The sequence below is a fragment of the Ammospiza nelsoni genome, chromosome 3 (genome assembly GCF_027579445.1).
Source record: "Ammospiza nelsoni isolate bAmmNel1 chromosome 3, bAmmNel1.pri, whole genome shotgun sequence".
Taxonomy (NCBI): Eukaryota; Metazoa; Chordata; class Aves; order Passeriformes; family Passerellidae; genus Ammospiza; species Ammospiza nelsoni.
Genome location: NC_080635.1, coordinates 4,551,622 through 4,572,181, shown reverse-complemented (window position 1 = coordinate 4,572,181; position 20,560 = coordinate 4,551,622). Strand labels below are relative to the sequence as shown.

General features: G+C 45.7%; 1 protein-coding gene across 3 annotated transcripts in view; it reads left to right on the top strand.

Moving 5' to 3' along the window:
* SPTBN1 (spectrin beta, non-erythrocytic 1) overlaps positions 1 to 20,560 on the top strand; it is a 115,983-nt gene that overhangs the window by 87,044 nt on the left and 8,379 nt on the right. For all 3 annotated transcript variants that reach the window (XM_059467202.1, XM_059467199.1, XM_059467200.1), the window contains exons 18-32: positions 2,667 to 2,757; positions 6,469 to 6,615; positions 7,954 to 8,217; positions 8,539 to 8,763; positions 8,908 to 8,997; positions 9,237 to 9,515; positions 10,574 to 10,704; positions 11,980 to 12,184; positions 12,290 to 12,664; positions 14,363 to 14,607; positions 14,950 to 15,088; positions 15,982 to 16,066; positions 16,586 to 16,782; positions 17,783 to 17,889; positions 18,418 to 18,481. In XM_059467202.1, coding sequence (XP_059323185.1) covers positions 2,667 to 2,757; positions 6,469 to 6,615; positions 7,954 to 8,217; positions 8,539 to 8,763; positions 8,908 to 8,997; positions 9,237 to 9,515; positions 10,574 to 10,704; positions 11,980 to 12,184; positions 12,290 to 12,664; positions 14,363 to 14,607; positions 14,950 to 15,088; positions 15,982 to 16,066; positions 16,586 to 16,782; positions 17,783 to 17,889; positions 18,418 to 18,481 — 2,644 coding nt within the window. The remainder of the gene's footprint in view (positions 1 to 2,666; positions 2,758 to 6,468; positions 6,616 to 7,953; positions 8,218 to 8,538; positions 8,764 to 8,907; positions 8,998 to 9,236; positions 9,516 to 10,573; positions 10,705 to 11,979; positions 12,185 to 12,289; positions 12,665 to 14,362; positions 14,608 to 14,949; positions 15,089 to 15,981; positions 16,067 to 16,585; positions 16,783 to 17,782; positions 17,890 to 18,417; positions 18,482 to 20,560) is intronic.

The window sequence follows — 20,560 nt, the reverse complement described above, 5'->3', positions numbered from 1 at the left end:
TCATGGCCTCTGATTCTGCAAGGGAGATTTAGTCTAAGGACAGTGGCAGATCTGGCACAAGTTGTGATCTGAGCCTGTTTTACATCAACTTTTGTATTTGTGCAACTTTCTGCTCAACAGAGAACAGAAGTAAGTTTTGTTCTTGCCCATTCAGAAGGGAGAGTGCCTTGTTTGCTGGAGCAATGAAAGAAGCTCAAACTGCCTTTCATATATCTCAGGATTCCTAGCAGTCAGCTGCATTCACCCTGTGTGTAAGATTTATTATTTCTGCACAGGCTTTGAAACCCACAGGCTTACAGTTAAACCACAAGTGGTTTTGTCAGTTTTCAGCACTGTCAGCATTCTCAGGGGCCTCTGGGAGTCAACCTGAGGACACTGGGCAAATTCTGGATTAATTTGTGTCAGACACCTCCTTGTGCTGAACAGATCTTACACTTATAGTGTAATTCCTATGTGTGATACAGAACTCAATAATTGGAGTCTGCAGAGCAAACTATTCTTCCACAAACTGTTCTAGCAAATTAGTAAGAAGCAGTCATTGACAACCTTAAGTGTGAATTCTTTAAAAGAATTTAGGGATATCTGAACAAGGGGTTATTGATATTTAGGTACAGCTAGTCTGGAGCAGGAGAACAGACTAAATAACTTTTTAGAATCCTTAATTCCCATTAAAAAGTCAGTGATGAAAACACAGGAATTCCTGTCTGTTCCAGCAGTGCCCATCCTCAAAATGCTTCTACTTTGTTATGGTTCAGCCCTGTTCTTCAGGGAAAACTCATTGTCCAGTCTCACTCCAGGTCACCTTGAACAAAACAACCTTGTACAGTTACACAGCTCTAAGCACCAAAGCTCATATTTGTTATGCTATGGCATCATCTGTTTGATGTCCCTGCTTGGTTTCCTGCAAAGTCCTTCTGGTCAGTATTTCCAACACTCCATGGGGCATATTTTTATTAGTTTTTTAAAATTTGAATTTTTTCAACATAAGAACTTCTGCACTTATCTTAGATCTGTTCAAGTGCCCTGAAAGTTCTCCTTTAAACTTCCTAACTCGTGTCCTCTCCAGAGTACATGAATCTGTAATGTAATCTAGCCTTAAATCTCTGAAATCAGCCTGATAAAATCACCCAAGCAATTCTTTGCTTCATTTCAACAACCTGAGTAATGCAGAGTGTTTGCCCAGGCATATAAAAGCCAGCCAAGAAAGAGTGGAGTCAAACCCAGGGATGTTTGCCTCATTAGAGAGGTTTTTCCTAAGGCACAGTTTGTGTCTTTTCCTTTGTGTTCCTCTCAAAACTTCAGCCTCACCTGGGCTTGGACTCCAGGCTGTTGCTTTGATGGTGCCACGTGTCTTCCTTGCCATGCAATCCATAAATCATTTTCTTGACTGCACCTATGGAGGTGCTTCTTGCCTGGTTGACTGAAGGCAGCTGTTAAAGCCAAAGAGAAGCAAATTGTAGTCCTCTAAAAGGTTTTCTCCTATTCCTCTGCCTACAGACCTTTTGCTTTTATAGAAAATGTGTCTCCAAGTATTCCCTGTGTTTCTGCAGTCACTAAAGTGGTGCCAGAGAGCTTGCTGTGGTAACTTAGTGCAGACCAGGAAAAGTGGTGTCATAATCCAGTTGTCATCAACATGTGATTTATGGTCTTCTGGAGTATCATGGGTCCCTGGAGATCTCCACTAACATGGATTTATTTAGCTTTTGCCAGCATGTGCTGAGCTCATCTTATAAACTGCCACCCTTTAAAATAATTTCCAACTCTCAATCCATATTTATCTTATTACAAATGGCAGCAATATTTCACTTTAAACCCCTGCACAGTGCAATAGGAATAAGCCTAGCACAATGAGCAGTAAATAAAAATGGTCTCTTTTACTCTGTCTCTTCCTTGTTAATTGCCTCATAAATAATGAAAGGATGGAAGGACAGGGATAACTACTCCAAATTAAGCATTTTTAAAAACATGCCCAGGGGTACCTTGGGAATCAGCCCCATTCCATCTGAAGGACCCACCACAACCTTTGGGACTGCCAGCCTGACTCATCCTTCAAGGAGCAAACAGGGGTGAATTAAATTAGGGCTTCTGGATTAACCTTTCCTTCTCTTTGGCTGCTCTTAATCACTCTGAAAAATGTGTTCCAAGTGCTTCCATAAAGCTTCTGTGTGCAGAACCACCCAGGGGTGCTGCACGTGGATAAACACAGCCTTGGGAAGGTTCTGTGGCCCAGCTCAGCTTTGTGCAGGACAAGGAGGTGCTGAGGGTGTTTTACCAGGAGCATTCCAGCAGGTGCACCCTGCAAGGGCCACACAACGTCATCTTACTGTGCAATTTGCAGTTTTCTTGTGTGTTTTGGCAAACAGCCTGAACTCTCCTGTGGGCTTGAAATGAGTGGATCACATTCTGTTCATAGCACGTTGTGAAACCCTGCTGGCTTCAGAATGTTCTGTGTGTGTTTAACAGGTCACAAAAACAAGGAGATGTGGAACTTCAGTGAGCCCATTAAATAACACGCTCCAAAATGTCCTTTGAAAGGCAGCAAAGGACACACACCACAAACTTCCCAGCACCTGTAGTCCAAAGAGGCTCCAGAAACCACCAGTGACAGCTTCCATGAAATACCTATTTCATTTCCTTTCTCTGTTGTTTTTTTTTTTTCTGACCAGACATAGGAAGAACCGTGAAGCAGCCAGTGAACTTTTGATGAGACTGAAAGATAACAGGGATCTCCAAAAGTTTCTTCAGGATTGCCAAGAGGTAAATCATGCCCTTTCACTTTTATTGCTGAAAGCTGCATCCTGCAGAGGAGCATTCTTACTCCATATCTTATGAGGGCTGAAATGCTCAGTCATCCAGCAGTATTTAGGAGCATAAAAAACCCTGACCATACCACTGCAAAAAAGAATGTTTGTTTTTTATTTTCTCATTAACCAGATTTTCTTTTGTCATCTAAGCTAAAGACATAGAAAACTGTCAAAAGCAGTGAAGATTTTCTGCTGTGATAGAAATTATAACCCTCTGGAATATAGTGGGATTAGCAGTGTACCTACTAAAAGTTTTGTCTGCAGCTGTACAGATGGATGTGGCCTGATGTAGGGGATTTCAAGTGATTTCTAGCAAACATCAGTCAGAAGAATAGGAGGTTAAGAATAAAAAAGGAGAAAGATTAAGCTGTGTAATTTATGTGTGATTTACCTGATAGTTTACATGTGTTTAAAATTGTTAAGTATTATAACATTTGAAAAAAGAAATTCTGTCCAGATTTTCTAATCACTTACATGGACTGCTTACACTGAAGACAACATTTTAAAGTTTAGAATACTCTTGTTTCTAGCACAAGGAATTAATCAAGTAATTTTCAGGTTATTTCATGGAGTACTGGCAGATAATAAAGAGCTTTGCCTGAGAGGTTTTGATCAGAAACTGGGAAGTGATATTTGCTGCTTGGTTGCCTGGATTCAATCTGTTTCCCAGCATTGCATAAGCTGTCCATGAGCTTGCCTTCAATTGCTTCTTCCTTGGTAGTTAAAACATGACAGATTAGCAAAAAAAGTGCTGTTATTAGCAGCAGCTTCTTCCTTCCTCTGTGCCAGCTCTGGTTCAAAGATCCCCTGGCTCTCAGGGCTCTCCTGGCCTCAGTGGCAGTGTGGGTGTGTTCCCTAGGATCTGTTTTTTCCCCCTATATCACTGGAAGAAAAAGGAAAGCATAAAAGCTCTGGTGTTGGCTGCCTGAATGCCTTTCCTCTGTCTTGTTTCTCTGCAGCCACTAAAACAAGGGTGTCTTGACTGCACAGTTCAAAGACAAACTTACAATTACCCAAATGTCAGGGATTTCTCCAATTCTCTTTGAGAGCAATCAACTTTGGTGATAATTGAAGAGCTGTTTCTTGAGAAAACTTAAAATTTACATCAGTGTGGGGCCTGCTGACACCTCCTTTGGGGTGGAGGGTTTGTGGTGAAGCAGCACTGTCCTGTGGGGTGGAAGGGAGCCAGGGCTACACCTCCCCCTTGGCTTTTTCCTTAGCACTGCCTGTGAAGCTGGGAATTGTTAGGGAGCAGCTTTGAGCCAGTCCCTGCTTCACCCAGCAATGATCCCTTGGCCTTCCTGCCTGCTGCTGCCTTAGGGACAGCTTCCCATCTGTGTGGAACCTGAGGAAAGGCACAGTGTTTTCTGCAGCCCCTCCCTTCCCAGGGCAGCCACATTGTCACTGTCACCCCTCATGAGGTGTTTGAGAGTGTGGCCTCCTGCCCCTTGTCCCTTCCTGCAGAGCTGGGGAGGAGTGTGGCACTCCAGAGCAGTGGGACAGTGCTCCTCACAGCAGCCCAGCAGTGATAACTCCCCCCTCTGGGGTCACAGGTGAGGGAAAACAGCAGATTTTGTTGTGGTGAGGAGTCAGAAACACTGTCACAGGTTGGTCCTGGGGAGCTGCTTTTTCAGCTGTTTCTTGCACTCATCAATATGAATGTGTAAAATAAACTTGCCAAGTGAATGAAACAGTGATAGCAGAAAATTCTGACTGGAGAAGATGTGATAAATGTTACCATTTAGTTTTCTTTGATTTCCTGTTCTTTCTCAGCTCACCTTCAAGGGAACAGTTTACAGCTGACCTTCCCTGTGAGTGCTTGGAAGCCCCAGCAGTGTCTGGGCTCATTTCTCCAGGGCCATGGTGAAAGCTCTTGGCCGACTCTGCACTCTGAAGTTTCTGTCCCAGAGTGTGCTGGCAGGGTTTGCCATGTGAGCCTCCCTGCAGGAAGGGCTGGCAGCTTGGCTCCTGGCACAGTCTGGGAGTGCAGCCGCACTCAGAGCCTTTCCCCCTGCCTTGCTGCTGCCCCAGGCTCACAAGGATTTGTCTCCATTTCCCTTCCTTCCTGCAGGCTTGGCACTGCAGAGTGGCAGCCAGGAGCAGGAACAGGGTCAGGTGTACAGGTGCAAAGGATGGAGGAAGCCTCATCCTCTCCTGGCCTTACCAACTTCTGGGGAAATAAATACTCCAAGTGTGCTTTTGAGGCCATTTAGGGAACTGTATTATTTTCTGAAAATCTACTTTCACACTCAAAGTACTGATTTTTAGTGCCTGTAGTGGTTGCAAAACCCAGATTTTAGCAGTGAGCCCTTAAATACTTGATCTGCATTTCTGTGCTCTGAGGGGTTTATCCCAGCAGGCCCTGGCTGTGAACCACATGCTGTCCCTGCCTTGCCTTCCCCCAGCTGGTGACAGGAATGAGCCAGCCTCTCCTTGGGAAGCACTTCTAAATCCCCAGAAGCCTTAATGCTGTGGCTGAGTAAAAGCAAACAGTGAAAGCCAAGCAGTGCAATTTGCAGAGCAGAGCAGCTGTCTCCTCCCCAGAAAGGCAAGAGTAAAACCACTAATTCTGGGTTATATCCTAATCTCCATGTAGACTTTGTTCAGCAGCACAGTAGCCTGTTCCAATGCAACCTTGTACCTACAGAGCTCTTCACTGACATGAGCAATTTTCTGTTTAGACTTGATTGGAAGATCCAATGAGGAGTTTCTCTGATTGCTCTGATAAGTTTTCCCTTTCTGGGGAAATTTAAGGAACAATTGAAATTTTAAGGGGCAGTTGAAAAGAGGCTCATGAGTGATAAATGGAATTTGTTGCCCTGTGTCCTGAGCACACAGCAAAAGCCTCTGTTCTCTCCTTTTTGGGCTGCTTGCTCACCCAAGTGCTGTTCTGGAAACCAAGCTGAGATTTGTTTTGACATTTTCCGCTCTAAATATGCAGAAAATGGACCTTTTCAAATTCTGTAAACATTCCTGTGAATGTGGTTTTATCCACACCTCAGGGATAGATGAGGCAGTCAGACTCACCCTGGGAGGAAATGCAATGTTGGCTGCTAGGATCATTTTCACATTCCATTTGCACTTGGCAAATCAACTGTCTCTTAAAGTATTGGTTTTCTCTAGTGGTGATATGGAAATTGTCCCCAGTGCCTTTGTACTTGCTGAAAATCAGACAGAAAACAATCGTGGATTTTATATAATGGGAAAAGGAAAGTCTCCAGTACCAAAACAATCCTGCAGACTGGATAAATAAACAAATTACTTATGTAAACCTATACAGAGAAAAGGCTGAGGGGAAAAGGTACAAATGTGCTGTGAATTAATGGTACAAAACCATCTGTAAGAACCTCCACAAAACCATCTGACCAATAAGTAGTGCACGTGTCCCTGTTTCTCTTGCTGTTGAACCTGATTCTGCTTATCATAGAGGTGATTCCTTTCTGCTTGAATCAAGGGTTATTTATATATTGGAGATGACTGTTAGAATTGAACTGTTAAAGAGGCAGATCCTTGGCTGAACCCTGAGTAAATCCCTGAGTAAGAGCAGTCTCTGAATTCACACAACTCTTCTATAGAGGCATCTCTTTATCCTTGATCTGGAGGCATTTTGCATTATTTCACACCAGGAATGTTTCCTCACACCCCCATGTATTTTCCTTTCCAGCTCTCCCTCTGGATCAATGAGAAGATGCTCACAGCCCAGGATATGTCCTATGATGAGGCAAGGAACCTGCACAGCAAGTGGCTGAAGCATCAGGCATTCATGGCAGAGCTTGCATCCAACAAAGAGTGGCTGGAGAAGATTGAAAAGGTAGGGAAAGAACATCCAAAAAATGCCCTTATCTTTGTCCAGGGTGGTTGTGCACAGAGATGGGATCTGTTCCTCTGCAGAACTGGTCCTTACATCACCCCACAGCTGAGATTTCTGGTGCATTGTGTCTCCATCCAATCTATTTTATTCTTCATTGATGTTAAAAGTCTTTTATCCAAGACATTCACTCAGCCATTGGCTAAGGTGCCAGTTTAGTTTTGTCTAGTCCTTCCTATCCAGAAGGAAGGCAGAGCCTAAATTTCATACCCAAAGGGTAAGTGGGGCAAGTGTTGGGATTTGAGCCAATGAAGTAGAAGCACTTCTTGGGAAATAACAGAATATAGAGAATAACTGAGTTTATTCTTCTGCGCTGCTAAACTGGCTTCCATTCATTCAGAACTATAGCCAAGCCGCCTTTCCCCTTGCAAAATTAGGCCATGAGGTAAAGAACATCTAGTTTTGTGATTAATTAAGATTCACAGCTCTGTATCAAGTTAGTTGAAGCTTTAATATGCTGTGATGAGCTGTACTTCCCCCCCCACCATTTCTCCTGTGCAGCTCTGGAGCACTGAGGAGTCTCCTCTTCAGCTCTGACAGTGGGTTTCTGTTCAGTGTAAGTTAGCTTAATTGCTCATTTCCTCTCCCACTTTGGCACTCCATATCCCATTAGAGGCTTTTCTGTGATCTACAAATAGCAATACCCTTTAATGGTGTAATTAGAAGGCTGCTCTTGGTACTGGAAGTTCCTTTTTAGTGATGCTTAATACATCCTTCTCCTTTGCCTCTGAAAAATCAGATTGCAGCAAAGGACCAGGGTTGTGTACAGAGTTGTGGCAGTCCCTGGATTAACATTCACATGGAATGTGCTGGATTGGGGGCAGCATTCCCATCTGCACCCAGCTGAACAGATAGATAGGGATAATTAGAATGGAGACAGTATTTCCCAAACTCTCCCAGCATTATGCTGTGTGTTCGTGGTTCTCTGGTGATGTGGCCCCAGGGGCTGGGGCCTCAGGAAATGCAGTGTGGGCAGCTCTGGCTCCCTGCTCCATTCTGCCTGAGCCATGGCCCCAGGATCTCCCTTCAGGGAACATGCGCAATGGAGAAGAGAAAGGAGGCATTGCTTGACCTTCCCATTGCTAAATCCCTCTTCCAGGCAGCAGAGGGACCTGGGAGCTGATGTTCTGGAAGGAGTCACTGGATAAATGGAGATAGAAAATGAGTGGTTGATGCTGCCAGCAGATGAGAAATCCTGAGTGCTTATTAATCAGGATAATTGCCCTAACGGGCTGTGAGTGCTCCCAAGGAGGTACCATTTGGTTGCTCTTTGCTTTGCAGGAGGGAATGCAGCTCATTGCAGAGAAACCAGAGACTGAGGCCGTGGTGAAGGAGAAGCTGACAGGTCTCCACCAAATGTGGGACGAGCTTGAATCCACCACCCAGACCAAGGCTCAGCGTCTCTTCGATGCAAACAAGGCAGAGCTTTTCACCCAGAGCTGTGCAGACCTGGATAAGTGGCTGAATGGTTTGGAAAGCCAAATCCAGTCGGATGACTACGGAAAAGATCTCACCAGTGTCAACATCCTGTTGAAGAAGCAGCAGGTAAACAGAGCATGGGGTGCAGCAGGCAGTCAGCAAATACCTGCACTAAAAGGAATGGGCAGGGCAGGCTTTCAGTTTAGAAAAGAAAGAACTGCTTTTCTTTCTTCCTATTCTTTCATGTATCTTTAAGAAGAACAAGAAATTCATCCAGCAACAAATAGTTATTAACAATAGTTATAGTTATGGACAATAGTTATTAACATGGTAAAGCCTCATTGACCAGCATCTGTTCTCCCTTCTGAGGAAGCTGTTGATATGCCCTAATTGTATGAACAGCTTTCATCCTGGTTTTCAGGACCCTTTTGCCATGTTTCTGTTTAGATGCTGGAGAATCAAATGGATGTCCGTAAGAAGGAGATAGAGGAGCTGCAAAGCCAGGCAAGGGCTTTGAGCCAAGAGGGCAAGAGCACAGATGAAGTCGATGGCAAACGCCTTACTGTAGAAAAGAAATTCTTGGAGCTGCTGGAGCCTTTGAATGAGAGGAAGGCCAACCTGCTGGCCTCCAAAGAGATCCACCAGTTCAACCGGGATGTGGAAGATGAAATTGTGAGTACCAAAGAAATCCTGTTCCCCAGGCAGTAGGAAAATGTTGGAATACTGCTGCTTTCTGCAGATTATGTGTTCCAGCCTCTCTCTGCTGTCCCAAGTGTATCTGAGATTGCTTGAAATCCTGTGTACTCTCTCTTCCAGTTGTGGGTCGGAGAGAGGATGCCCATAGCTACATCTACTGATCATGGACACAACCTCCAGACTGTGCAGCTACTAATAAAGAAAAATCAGGTAAGTAGGTGCTGTTAGAGCTCCATATTTGCTACTTCTCCTTAGTGCTGACTCATTTGGGAAGGAAATGTTTGGGGTAAAACAATGGGTGCTGTGGCATGACCACAGGTGGTGGCAGCCCCAGGTTGTCCACGTGAGCTGATGGTGGGTGTTTTGCTGCCCCTCTGGAGTTAAGACCCCTGGCTTGTATTTTCTTTTCATTTGCACATTGTCTCATCAGTCAGTTTTCTCCCATGTAGACCCTTCAGAAAGAAATCCAGGGTCACCAGCCTCGTATCGATGACATTTTTGAGAGGAGTCAGAACATCATCACAGAGAGCAGCCCCAATGCTGAAGTCATCCAGCAGAGGCTTGCAGACTTGAAGCAGCTGTGGAACCTCCTCATCGAGGAGACGGAGAAGCGCCACAAGCGCCTGGAGGAGTCTCACAGGGCTCAGCAGTATTACTTCGATGCAGCCGAGGCTGAGGCCTGGATGAGTGAGCAGGAGCTCTACATGATGTCAGAAGAGAAAGCCAAGGTGAGCAGCTCCAAAGTGACACTACTTTGGCTTTAATTGCTGTGCAGGGGTGAGCAGGTGACATCATTTGGTGTGGTGCTATGGAAAGGTGACATAAACAAATGTAACTTCCTGGTGAAGCTTCAGGTGATGGTGGCTTCTGCCTGTTCTGACATCTTTGATGGTGTGCAGGACAGGCTGTGCTGTATGGAACCAGGGAGCATCCTCACACTGCAGAGGGCAACCCTGTGCTTGCCTTCACTGCAAGGCCAGGATTGCCAGTGTGGTCCAGTTAGGTCCAGTTTTCTGTTAGTTTTGGGTGACTGCACAACACACCTGGCTGTGAAACGGGGCCTGGTGGTCAGTCAGCTACCACTGTCACATCCTTGACTCCCGGTGACCATCAGCTTTGACTCCCATCTTCACACCATACCAAAGAGAATGTAAACTCCTGTTTTCCAAGGAGGTGTTAGTGCTGGAGCTTGTTTGTTATCACCATAAATGCACCATGTTTCCTGCCCTGGTAAAATAAAGCTCAGCTTTATATCAGGAGAACACATTCCACAGGTGTTCAGTCTCCCATTAAAAATGGCTTGTTTTCTTTTTATCTATTGCAAATAGCTCACAATGCAAAATATTGTATTGAAAAGATTTATTGACAATATCAGTTAACACTGAGAGTAGGAGGCTGATTTTCTTAGCTATAACAGTGCATAAAAAGTTTCAATTGGAACTTTCCAGACACTTTGGCATGGACTGTGTAGAATTTCTTTTCCTTGCCCCATGCTGTTGTTGAGATGCCTCACAAGTGGTGTGTCTTAATCTATTCCATGTTTTTGAGCCCTGCATCAGTGCTGTGGAAACACACAAAAAGCTTCATAGAAGAGGAAGCTCAACATGCTCAGTGCCCAGCTGATGTAATTTTGTTCTGCACCCCAGAGGGATGGATGCATTATCTATTTCACTCATTATTTTGCTTTCTGGGGGTACTATTTGCTGTGGCAGGAGGACTTCTCTTCAAGCTGTACTTGGGAGCAGCTCCTTATAATTGTTCCTGTCATTTTCTGTCACCCTTACAGGATGAACAGAGTGCAGTGTCCATGCTGAAGAAACACCAGATTTTGGAACAAGCAGTAGAAGATTATGCTGAAACTGTGCACCAGCTTTCGAAGACCAGCAGAACTTTGGTGGCAGATAATCACCCAGAAAGGTATTCACTGCCATTTTTAATTGGCTCATGAGTTATTTTAGGAGTTCAGTCCCTTTGGGTGGTTCTGGCACACAAAGACCACCACAGAGAGTAAGTAGCTCAGTGGCTCATACAGAGGAAGAGGAGTTTAGCCTCAGTCAATTCAAGGTGTCACCCTGATTTGGCCAGAGACAGGGTCAGTATGTGCAGCTGCTGATTTCTGGTGGTTCTGGACACCTGGAGACCTGTCCCCTGTGCAGGCTGCAGTGTCAGGTCTTGGCAGCACTGCTGAACATCACAGAGGCAGAGCAGTCCTCAGGCCAAGGTCCAGATCTGCTCTTCCAACAAACTTCAATGTCCAGCAGAGAAGGTCACTGTCATTAATCCTTCTGCAGTGCTCCCCAAGATCTGCCTCTTCTCTTTGAGATTCCAGCAGAATCAGAGCCCAGAATCAGATGCTTTAAACATGGGCACATTAACATCTTACTTTTGGTAAATTTATCTCACTTTTCGTAAATTGCTTTCCCTGAGGGAGAACTCGGGAAGCTTAAGAACCATTTTGCTGTAAGAGCTGCAGCTCAGCAGATTGAATTTTGCACTGGCTTCAGCTCCAAAGCTGATTCCACTCTGAGGCTGATGTATTTAACTGCTCAGCCTGCACAGGCTGGAAGGTGGCAGTGGCCTAGGCCAGACACACTCTGCCTCCGGTGGAAGGTTGTTATTTAACTCTAAAGCACTCTCTTGTGGTCATGAGTGCTTCTGATGAGAGCACATTTCCTGGCTGAGTTGCCTGAGTACTGGAATAACATCATCAGCTTCACAAGGCAGATGGAAGGCACTTTGACAGCACTGTATGGCTCAGACAAAATAGAGGCAAAAGATACAGCAAGTAGAAATATTCATCCCTTGTGCAAATGCTGAGCTTTAAGGGGTAAGAAACCCATGAGTGCTGCTGAACTCTGAAGCAGAGTTTAACTGAGAAGGAACTGCTCCCTGCCTCAGCAGCTCAGATCCTGCCTGTAGCTTTGGGAGAAGACACTGGTGTGATGTAGAGCTGGATTCCAGCTCCCCTCTCTAAAGCCAGGGGTTTACAGTGCAGGACAGACAAGCTTCCCAGCTATTGCTGTCACCTCTGCTAGCAGAGGACTGGTCCCACACATCCAAGTCAAATTCCTGCCTGCAGCAGACGTGCATTCTGTGGATTAAATACCCCCAGGGACGTTTATTCCCTGCAGTTTTCCCCACTGGGTTTTGCTTGCAAGGGCAGCGCAGATTCAGCGCTGTTTGCTTTTCCAGCGAGCGCATCAGCATGCGCCAGTCCAAGGTGGACAAGCTCTACGCGGGCCTGAAGGACCTGGCCGAGGAGAGGAGGGGCAAGCTGGACGAGAGGCACCGGCTGTTCCAGCTCAACCGCGAGGTGGATGACCTGGAGCAGTGGATTGCCGAGAGGGAGGTGGTGGCAGGGTCCCACGAGCTGGGCCAGGACTACGAGCACGTCACGGTGAGTCCTCGGAGGGCCTCTCCGGTGCTGCTCACAGGGGTGCCTTGGCTCTCTCAGCTCTCCTGTAGCCACAGCGCTGCATGAGGCTCTTGCTGTGCCTTGCAGATGCTGCAGGAGCGGTTCCGGGAGTTCGCCCGGGACACCGGGAACATCGGGCAGGAGCGGGTGGACACCGTCAACCACATGGCCGACGAGCTCATCAACTCCGGCCACTCGGACGCCGCCACCATCGCCGAGTGGAAGGACGGACTCAACGAGGCCTGGGCGGATCTGCTGGAGCTCATCGACACGAGAACACAAATCCTCGCAGCCTCTTATGAACTGCACAAATTTTACCACGATGCCAAGGAGATCTTGGGCCGAATCCAAGACAAACACAAGAAACTGCCCGAGGAGCTCGGTAGAGACCAAAACACAGTGGAAACACTACAGAGAATGCACACGACGTTTGAGCACGATATCCAGGCCCTGGGCACCCAGGTGTGTGGCAGGTGAACTGTGGGTGTGGGAAGCTGAGCTGCAGAGTTTGCTGCTGCCCTTGGCCCCTCTGTGGCTGGGAGACAGAGTGCTTCCAGCTGCTTCCCACGTGTAGTGCTGTGGGAATAACCTCACCTGCCTCCTTTCCTTATCTGTCTGGCTGCTGCTCTGTCATTGTGTTCAGTTGATATGTAAAGTAGCAATCTGTAAGTACACAGGCTTCTGAACATGTTGGCAGTTGTTGGATGTTATTCCATTTCCTGTCCTCGGTTGAAGAAGAAATGAGAAAGACAGAGAGTTTCTGTATTGATTTAAAGTACAAAATATGAAAGAATGTATAAGCCTGGTTGGCTTTTTGAGGTTTGGTTTTATTTTGGTTATTTATTATCAGTTTAGGTTTTTTTGTTTTTAAAAACACCAAAAAGCCCCAATCAAACCCTTTGTGCCAGGCACTGTTTATTTTTCCTTTCTGAGAGGCAAAGACCTACACAGAGGCTTTCTGTCTTGGTTATGAACCTGGGCATTCTGAATTAAATGTGGCCTTTCTTGGTGCGTCCTGAGAGCAAAAGAGATTTAAAATCCACAGTTCAGGCTAAGATTTTTAAAAGCATCCAAACCTGATCTAATTCTGAAACTTTTGAAGCTAAGATGTGCCAAGAAGGTGGCAGCTGCTCATACAGCACAGGGGGGATTCTAAATCAAAATACAACATTCAGCTGCCACAAGGAGAATTTGGGGAGAGAACAAGTTGCTTAAGGAAGGAGGAATTACAAGTGACTGTATTTATCCCAGCAGGTCAGGAAAGAGCTGCCAGCCAATTCTCTATTATGTTGCAATTTACACTAAAACAAAGGAGATAGAGCAAGCAGTAGCTTTTCCAGGTCTTTTACTTTCAGAAGCTGTAGATTTTATACAGAAAGTGGGAGACATACACAAAATATCAATCCCAGTCTCTCAAAAAGGTAATTATAATCAAGACCTAAGTGAAGGAATATGTAATCACAGCACAGAGCTGTGGAGAAGGCACTTAGGATAATTTCTGGGTGAAACAGCCAGAGCACCAAGGTGGATCATTTTGAGAGAGGTCTCTGTGCCTGTAGGTAGAAGGCTGTTGATTTGATGTTAAAAAGAGATTAATTATTAGACAAAAGCTAATGGAATGTTTTCTGGCTTGCAAAATATGGAAAACAGTCAGGAATTAGCATTTGCCATCCCAAGACAGTGTTTGAAAGGAAAAGATTTCTAATAGTAGAAGGTTCTTGACATTTCCACGTTTTCTTCTCTTTGAAGTCATTATCTACATTTTTGAAAAATAATCTCTATCAGCTGCAGTAGTGGTTTGGACACTGAGTTCCCAGGTGTTTTTGTCCCTTTTATGAGAGGAAGGGAATTAGATGATGAAAATGGTCCCCATTTGCCCTGGCATGTAACAGACACTTACCTTTGGCACTGTGTCTCACAGGGAGTTCAGGCAGGGGCAAATCTTTGCTATTTTGGGGGTCCCTTGGCTCTCCAGTGTTCTCTGAGGGATAATAGTGGCTCACCAACAGCGCAGACCTTTCTAGTGTGAACAGACCAAATCCATTTGCAGTGACTTTAGGAGGCCCCTCAGGTGATGAATTAGCAGATAAGTGTCCCTGTAGCTTATTAGCAGATAAGTGTCACACCCACCATGGCTGTGTCTGTCCCACCCTGCTGCAGGTGCGACAGCTGCAGGAGGATGCAGCGCGCCTCCAGGCTGCCTACGCCGGGGACAAGGCTGATGACATCCAGAAGAGGGAAAACGAGGTCCTGGAGGCATGGAAGGCACTGCTGGATGCCTGTGAGGGCCGCAGGGTGAGGCTGGTGGACACAGGAGACAAATTCCGCTTCTTCAGCATGGTTCGGGACCTCATGCTCTGGATGGAAGACGTTATCCGGCAGATAGAAGCCCAGGAAAAGCCAAGGTAAGGCAAGGCATCCTTCTCCACCCAGAGATAAGGCTGCAGCTCACCTGAGGAACCTCTGTATCACTGAGAGTGGCTTTCAGAGTCTGCTGCTGCAGCAGCTTGCTCATGTGGGTGGGTGGCTGCTGGAATAATTGCCATGGAAAATTGTACCCAGAGAGATTGGGTCTCACACCGGGGTTATTTGATCTCTGATTCAGGCCAGAATGGTGCTGTTCCTTGGGAAAGGCTTCCTGAACTACAACGACAATCTAGGAATCAATTTTTTCCATCTGGAGTTGTGGGTCAGTTTGGAAATGTAGCAGCTGTTGAATCTGAAATCTGTGTTTCTGCCCATTTTAGGGATGTTTCATCTGTGGAACTGCTCATGAACAATCACCAGGGGATCAAAGCAGAAATTGATGCCCGAAATGACAGCTTCACTACGTGCATTGAGCTTGGCAAGTCTCTGCTGGCCAGGAAACACTATGCATCTGAGGAGGTACCGTGCTCCCTGCACACAGCCATGGTTCTTCACAAGGGAGAAACCTGCCCTGTGTCACCCACAGAGTAATGACAAGTGTCACCTTAGGGACAATGCACTTATGTGCTGTTGGGAAATCAGGGTATAACCTCACTCTGGCAATTCATGGTGGGTAACAGAGGTGACATCAAGATTTAAAGTGTCATTTTCAGCCCAGAAAATGCAAAAGTTGCTGCATTCCATTCTGCAGAGAATGGCTCTGGGATGGAAAGGTGTCTTCCTTAAGCAAGGGCAGAGGCAGCTGTGAGACAGCCTGAACTTCCTGCAGGGGAAATGGAATGCTGTGGAGAGGCCTGCTAGGGGAATGAGCAGGAAAATGTTTGTTGTGTAGGGACTAAATTCAAGGAATATTAAGAGAACCATATCCAACTGCTGAAAGCCTTGATTTATTTTCTGAGGTGTCCAGGCCACAGGATAGAGGCTCAGCCCTTGCTTTTCCTGCCTCCCTTTGGGGAAGGAAAGGTAATCAAACATTTTGAGGCACTTCCCTCTCAGGAAGGGGAGAGCTTCTGCAGCAGTCCTGAACAGCATTATTATTATTGTTTTGCATTATTCACTGGAAAAGGGCAGAATATTCAGTGCCTGATTGCACTATTTACATTTGTTTGCCCATTACACCCTTTTATCAAATACTCTGTGTGCTGTAGCTTTTAACAGACACTGAATGCTTATGCAAATGTGATATTTTAATGGAAATGTCACATTTATTTATACTTGGAAGAGAAAAACAGCTGTTGTTTGCACGGTGAAGTCACTTCCTGAGGAACTTGTGCAGTGTCTGTCAGTGCAGGGTTGGGGGGAATTGCTGCCTGGTGCTTGTGTAACAGCCCTGCTCTCTGCTCTCCATCCAGATCAAGGAAAAGCTCCTGCAGCTGACAGAAAAGAGAAAAGAAATGATTGACAAATGGGAAGACAGATGGGAGTGGCTCAGACTGAGTAAGGACACCCTTGGATTTCTTTTGGGATGGGTCATATTTAACTTTCTGCATTGTGCCTTTCTGAGCATTGAAAAAAACCTGCAGCTCCTCACTTTTGTTACAGCGCTTGGAAGTGTGTTTGTGCTGGAATAGCTGCAAGGTTCACACCTGTTTGTTGTTAAATAATGAATTTGAAACCAAGAAACCCCCACCAAAGGTCTTGCTCTGTATGATCAAACTTGGAACTTGATGCAGTAGCTCTACTGTATTTGCAGGTGTCACATTCCAGTTTCTATGCTGAAAATAGTAGGTTACACCAGATTAGAACAAAAAAACACCCTAAATTTGCAAAATGCAAAGGCAATAGGAGAAATATCTGTCTTTTCAGTGACCAGTTTCACTGAACTTAGCTCAGGGGAATACTTAGCCAAGTGCATGGACTTTGGTCCCTGAGCTGGGTTTAGATAAATCCCAAAGCTACCACAGTGCTCATCTTTGTGACATTAATGGCACTGACCCCTGTGCCCTCTCTGCTCAGTTTTGGAGGTGCACCAGTTCTCCAGAGATGCAAGTGTGGCTGAGGCCTGGCTGCTGGGCCAGGAGCCCTACCTGTCCAGCCGTGAGATTGGGCAGAGCGTGGACGAGGTGGAGAAGTTGATCAAGCGGCACGAAGCGTTTGAGAAATCCGCGGCCACCTGGGACGAGAGGTTTGCAGCGCTGGAGAGACTGACCACGGTGAGTGTCTGAACCCCCTGGCCATTCCTGCTGCTTTGGAACAGCTCCCAGAATCACCAACTTGTTCTTCATTTCTTGGTTGTTTGTTGATTGACCTCAGCCAGCCACACAGAGCCTGAAGTTTCATATCTCCAGCCATACTAAAAACCCTCTTTGATTAATTGGAACTCAACAACCTCCAAGGAAAAAGCTTAAATGATAAATGACCTTAAGAGTCAACAGGAGCTGTCTCAGGCCTTGGAGTGATGACCCAGAAGGAAATTTCAGAGCTGAACAGTTGGCTCCAGCCCTCTGCTGTATTAGCTGGCCAGTTATTTTTGGTTAAAGATGACAGTGGTGGGAAGGGGGCAGTGACAGTGATGTTTGTTGTGTTGTGACTGCTCCAGTGCAAGGCTGTATTGTCCTCTAGGAAGACACAATGAGAAAAAGAAACCCCAAACTCCAATTTGAACACAACTGCAGTGTCAGTCATTGATGCTTGGAGAGCATTTTACCATATTTGGAGAACAATTTGGCTTTAGACACTACAGTTGAAGTGGCCTGGCTTTTCACACACACTGAGTGTCGCAGCTGCAGACAAAAGGAACTGGAGTTTCTCAGCATCCTCACAAATCAGGCTGGTTTTATGGAGATGGGTGATTTCAGGGATTCAGACAGGAAACATTTTACTTCTGTGTTTGGCAAGCAGACAAGAAGATGTCACTTTCAGATATTTTAATAACTTGGGCTGTTTTGTTGTTTGTCTGGGTGTTGTTCTAATAGGATGAGTAGGAAAATAGACATGGCCACTGGAGAGCTGCTAACAGAGGTTCTGATGCTTGTGCCCTCCCTGACAAATTCAGTGCCACAAACTCTTTTAAGGCCTGATGCCTTCCAATTTTATCCCCATTTACCTCAATTTCAGTAATGTTCCAGGAAAACATACAGAGCTGTTGCTAGTTTCTAGAACACCCCACAAAAATGAGCAGTGTTTTTAAATAAGAAATGTTTCCTCTCCCAGCTGGAGCTGCTGGAGGTGCGTCGGCAGCAAGAGGAGGAGGAGCGGAAGAGGCAGCCGCCCACTCCGGAGCCCAAGGTTGCAGAGGATGGAGACTCCCAGCAGCAATGGTGAGCTGGACTCTGCTCTTCCCTTGGGGAACCCTTGGGCTGAAAATGTGCTGTGAAAGGAGAGGAGCTTGTATGGGTTTATAACATGACCCTTGTTAGGAGGCTTGGTGATTTATGGGGACAGGACCTCTCCCAATCCCCTGAATTCCATGCCAAGTTCCCATTTTCCAGTTGTCACTGCTGAGGCATCCCTGGCCCAAAAGTGGGAATGCTGCTTTTGTCCTCTGGGGCCTGAACTGCAGTTCCTGAACCAACTTGGCTTTTTTCTTCGATGAGCATCATTTACAGATTTTAAGCCATTTAGAAACTGCTTATGTGATAGGAGGAGGTTTATTTGTAAGGTAATTGTCAGTAAAGTCTGGTTAAATCTCACTTCACACTGGATTTATTCAGTTGGGCCAGAGGATTTTAGGAACATGCTTAGATTTCTTAAATTAATATTCTGTAAGAAAATCTCATTTTGTTGAACGAGGTGAGTGACTTCCAAGAACCTTATACAATTTCTTTTCTTTTTCCTCTCTCCAACAGGGATGGGACAAAAGGAGAACAAGTTTCCCAAAACGGTTTGCCCTCAGACCAGGAATCTCCACGGGTTAGTTACCGCTCCCAAACCTACCAAAACTACAAAAACTTTATTAGCAGACGGACAGCCAATGACCGCTCGTGGTCTGGACTGTGAGCCACAGAATCACTTGCAGCAACAGAAACCTTTTTTCAGTATGGTTTACTGATACTGGTTTAATCTTTTGGCTTCAGATTTCCCTGCTACTTTTCTCTTCCTTCCCATCAGTTGACTTTTATTTAATTAGCAGCCCCTTGGACATATATTTGCTTCACTTTAATCTTTGTTTATTTGAATCTCCCCACTGACACTCAGTTGCTTGAAGGTGACACATTTATTTCATGTTATTTACTGTGAGTTTTTCATGTCGCTAATAGCATTAAGATTTTCCAGCGAAAGCCTCCTTTAAATGAGTAATTGAGATGTAATGAGATTACATCCTAATGAAGAAGAGCACTAGGACCTGACAGGTATGACGCATCGAGTTATACTAACAGGTCTCAGCACGGCAACTTTATTAAATCAGCTGCATTAGCAAGAGTTATGTACCAGGCCAAAGATAATCCACATGAGTGAGCTGGGCAGGAAGGGCTGGGAGGGGGGGGGAGTGTGACTGTGGACAAATAAAAGCCTTAAGGTTAGTTTGTATAACATTCCATGCAGAATGGACTCATTGACTACAGAGACAAATAAACGTGAAATAAACCATTCAAAACTAGTATCTAGATTTATCTGGGAGTTTAGTCCTCATGCAAGGTTGTGATCTTGCTGTGTTGGGGCCCCATTTGGCCTCAGTCCTGTCCAGGTGGCACCACAGCAATTCTGTTTCTGGGCTCCAGAGAGGCAGGGATGTAAATGAGAGTAGGGTGTAACCCCTTGGGGAGAGGATGTGATGCTTTCCTTTACAAACTAAATAAAATACACTGTCCAAGATCCCAGCTCTTTATTTTACATAGGTGCAGAATGAATGCTCCATGCCTTACTTGCTCCTTCTTGACAGGGGTGTCCCAGTGGAGTCAGGATGCATGCCAAGAATCCTCACGTGCAGCCATGACAATGCCAGTAAATGTCCCTGGAGTTAAGGCAACACTGGAGCTGGATCTGGCTCCCCTCCCTCCCCCTTCCTGCAGAGCCTCCTTGTTTCAGTTAACGCTTTGAGTGAAAGGACACTTCCCTTTGTTGCTGAGCCTGGCTCTCTGGGGTCACATTCAGTGCAGGAAAGGCTTCTGGCAGGCTGGGATCTGTGCATATCAGGCAGTGCTGCAGAGCAAACACGAGTCCCAGCCCAGGGCTCTGGCAGGAAATGCCTTTCAGCACAAACTTGGCTTTAAGAAGCCCATCCTAGTTAGATCTGAGTCTGCACACAGACTCTGCCAATGCTCCCCAGTACACAGCAGTTCCACCTTTCTCTTTCTGGAAATAAAACCTTGTGGTTCTTCTTTAGCATTCAGTCCTGAAGTGAGCTGTTGTACATTCTAATGTTTATAAATTCTCTACAGTTGTGGCAGGGAATGTGAGGTGATCTTCAAGCACATCCCAGATAATCATCTTGTTGGTTAGCACAGCCTTATACATCACCTGTTTGCTTCTTTTGAAATTTTATTTTATTGCCATGCTACATGATGCATTTCCATGTTCATCTTTGCCATCTGCACTTCAGTCTTCCATGAGAACTTCCAAGCTCAGTTTGTGGAGTCCTGTGTTGCAGTACCTTGGGTGTACAGAGCTGTGTCAGTGAGGCACAAGATGTGCTGCTGTTGGTCAGAATTTTGGTTTCTGACAACTGGCTGAGCAGTGCAGCTGGATTGTTCTGTGTGGGCTGAGCTTGTGAGCTGAGAGCGGTGATTGAAAGGATGTGCCTCAGTAACTGTACTTTTGTCTTTCCACTTCATGATGCATGTTTTGTTTTTTTGTTTTTTTCTTTTGTCAGGATAACAACATATAGCTTCTTAATGCTTTTAAAAATTCCATGTGAATTTATGGGGATGCTCTGGTGGCTGCCCTGTGCCTCCAAAGTGTGTCAGTTCCCAGGGCAGGATAGCTGTAGCTTCAGACTCCACCATCTGCAGAGCCTTCACATGCATTTTGGTGAAAAAAGTAGTCTGTAGA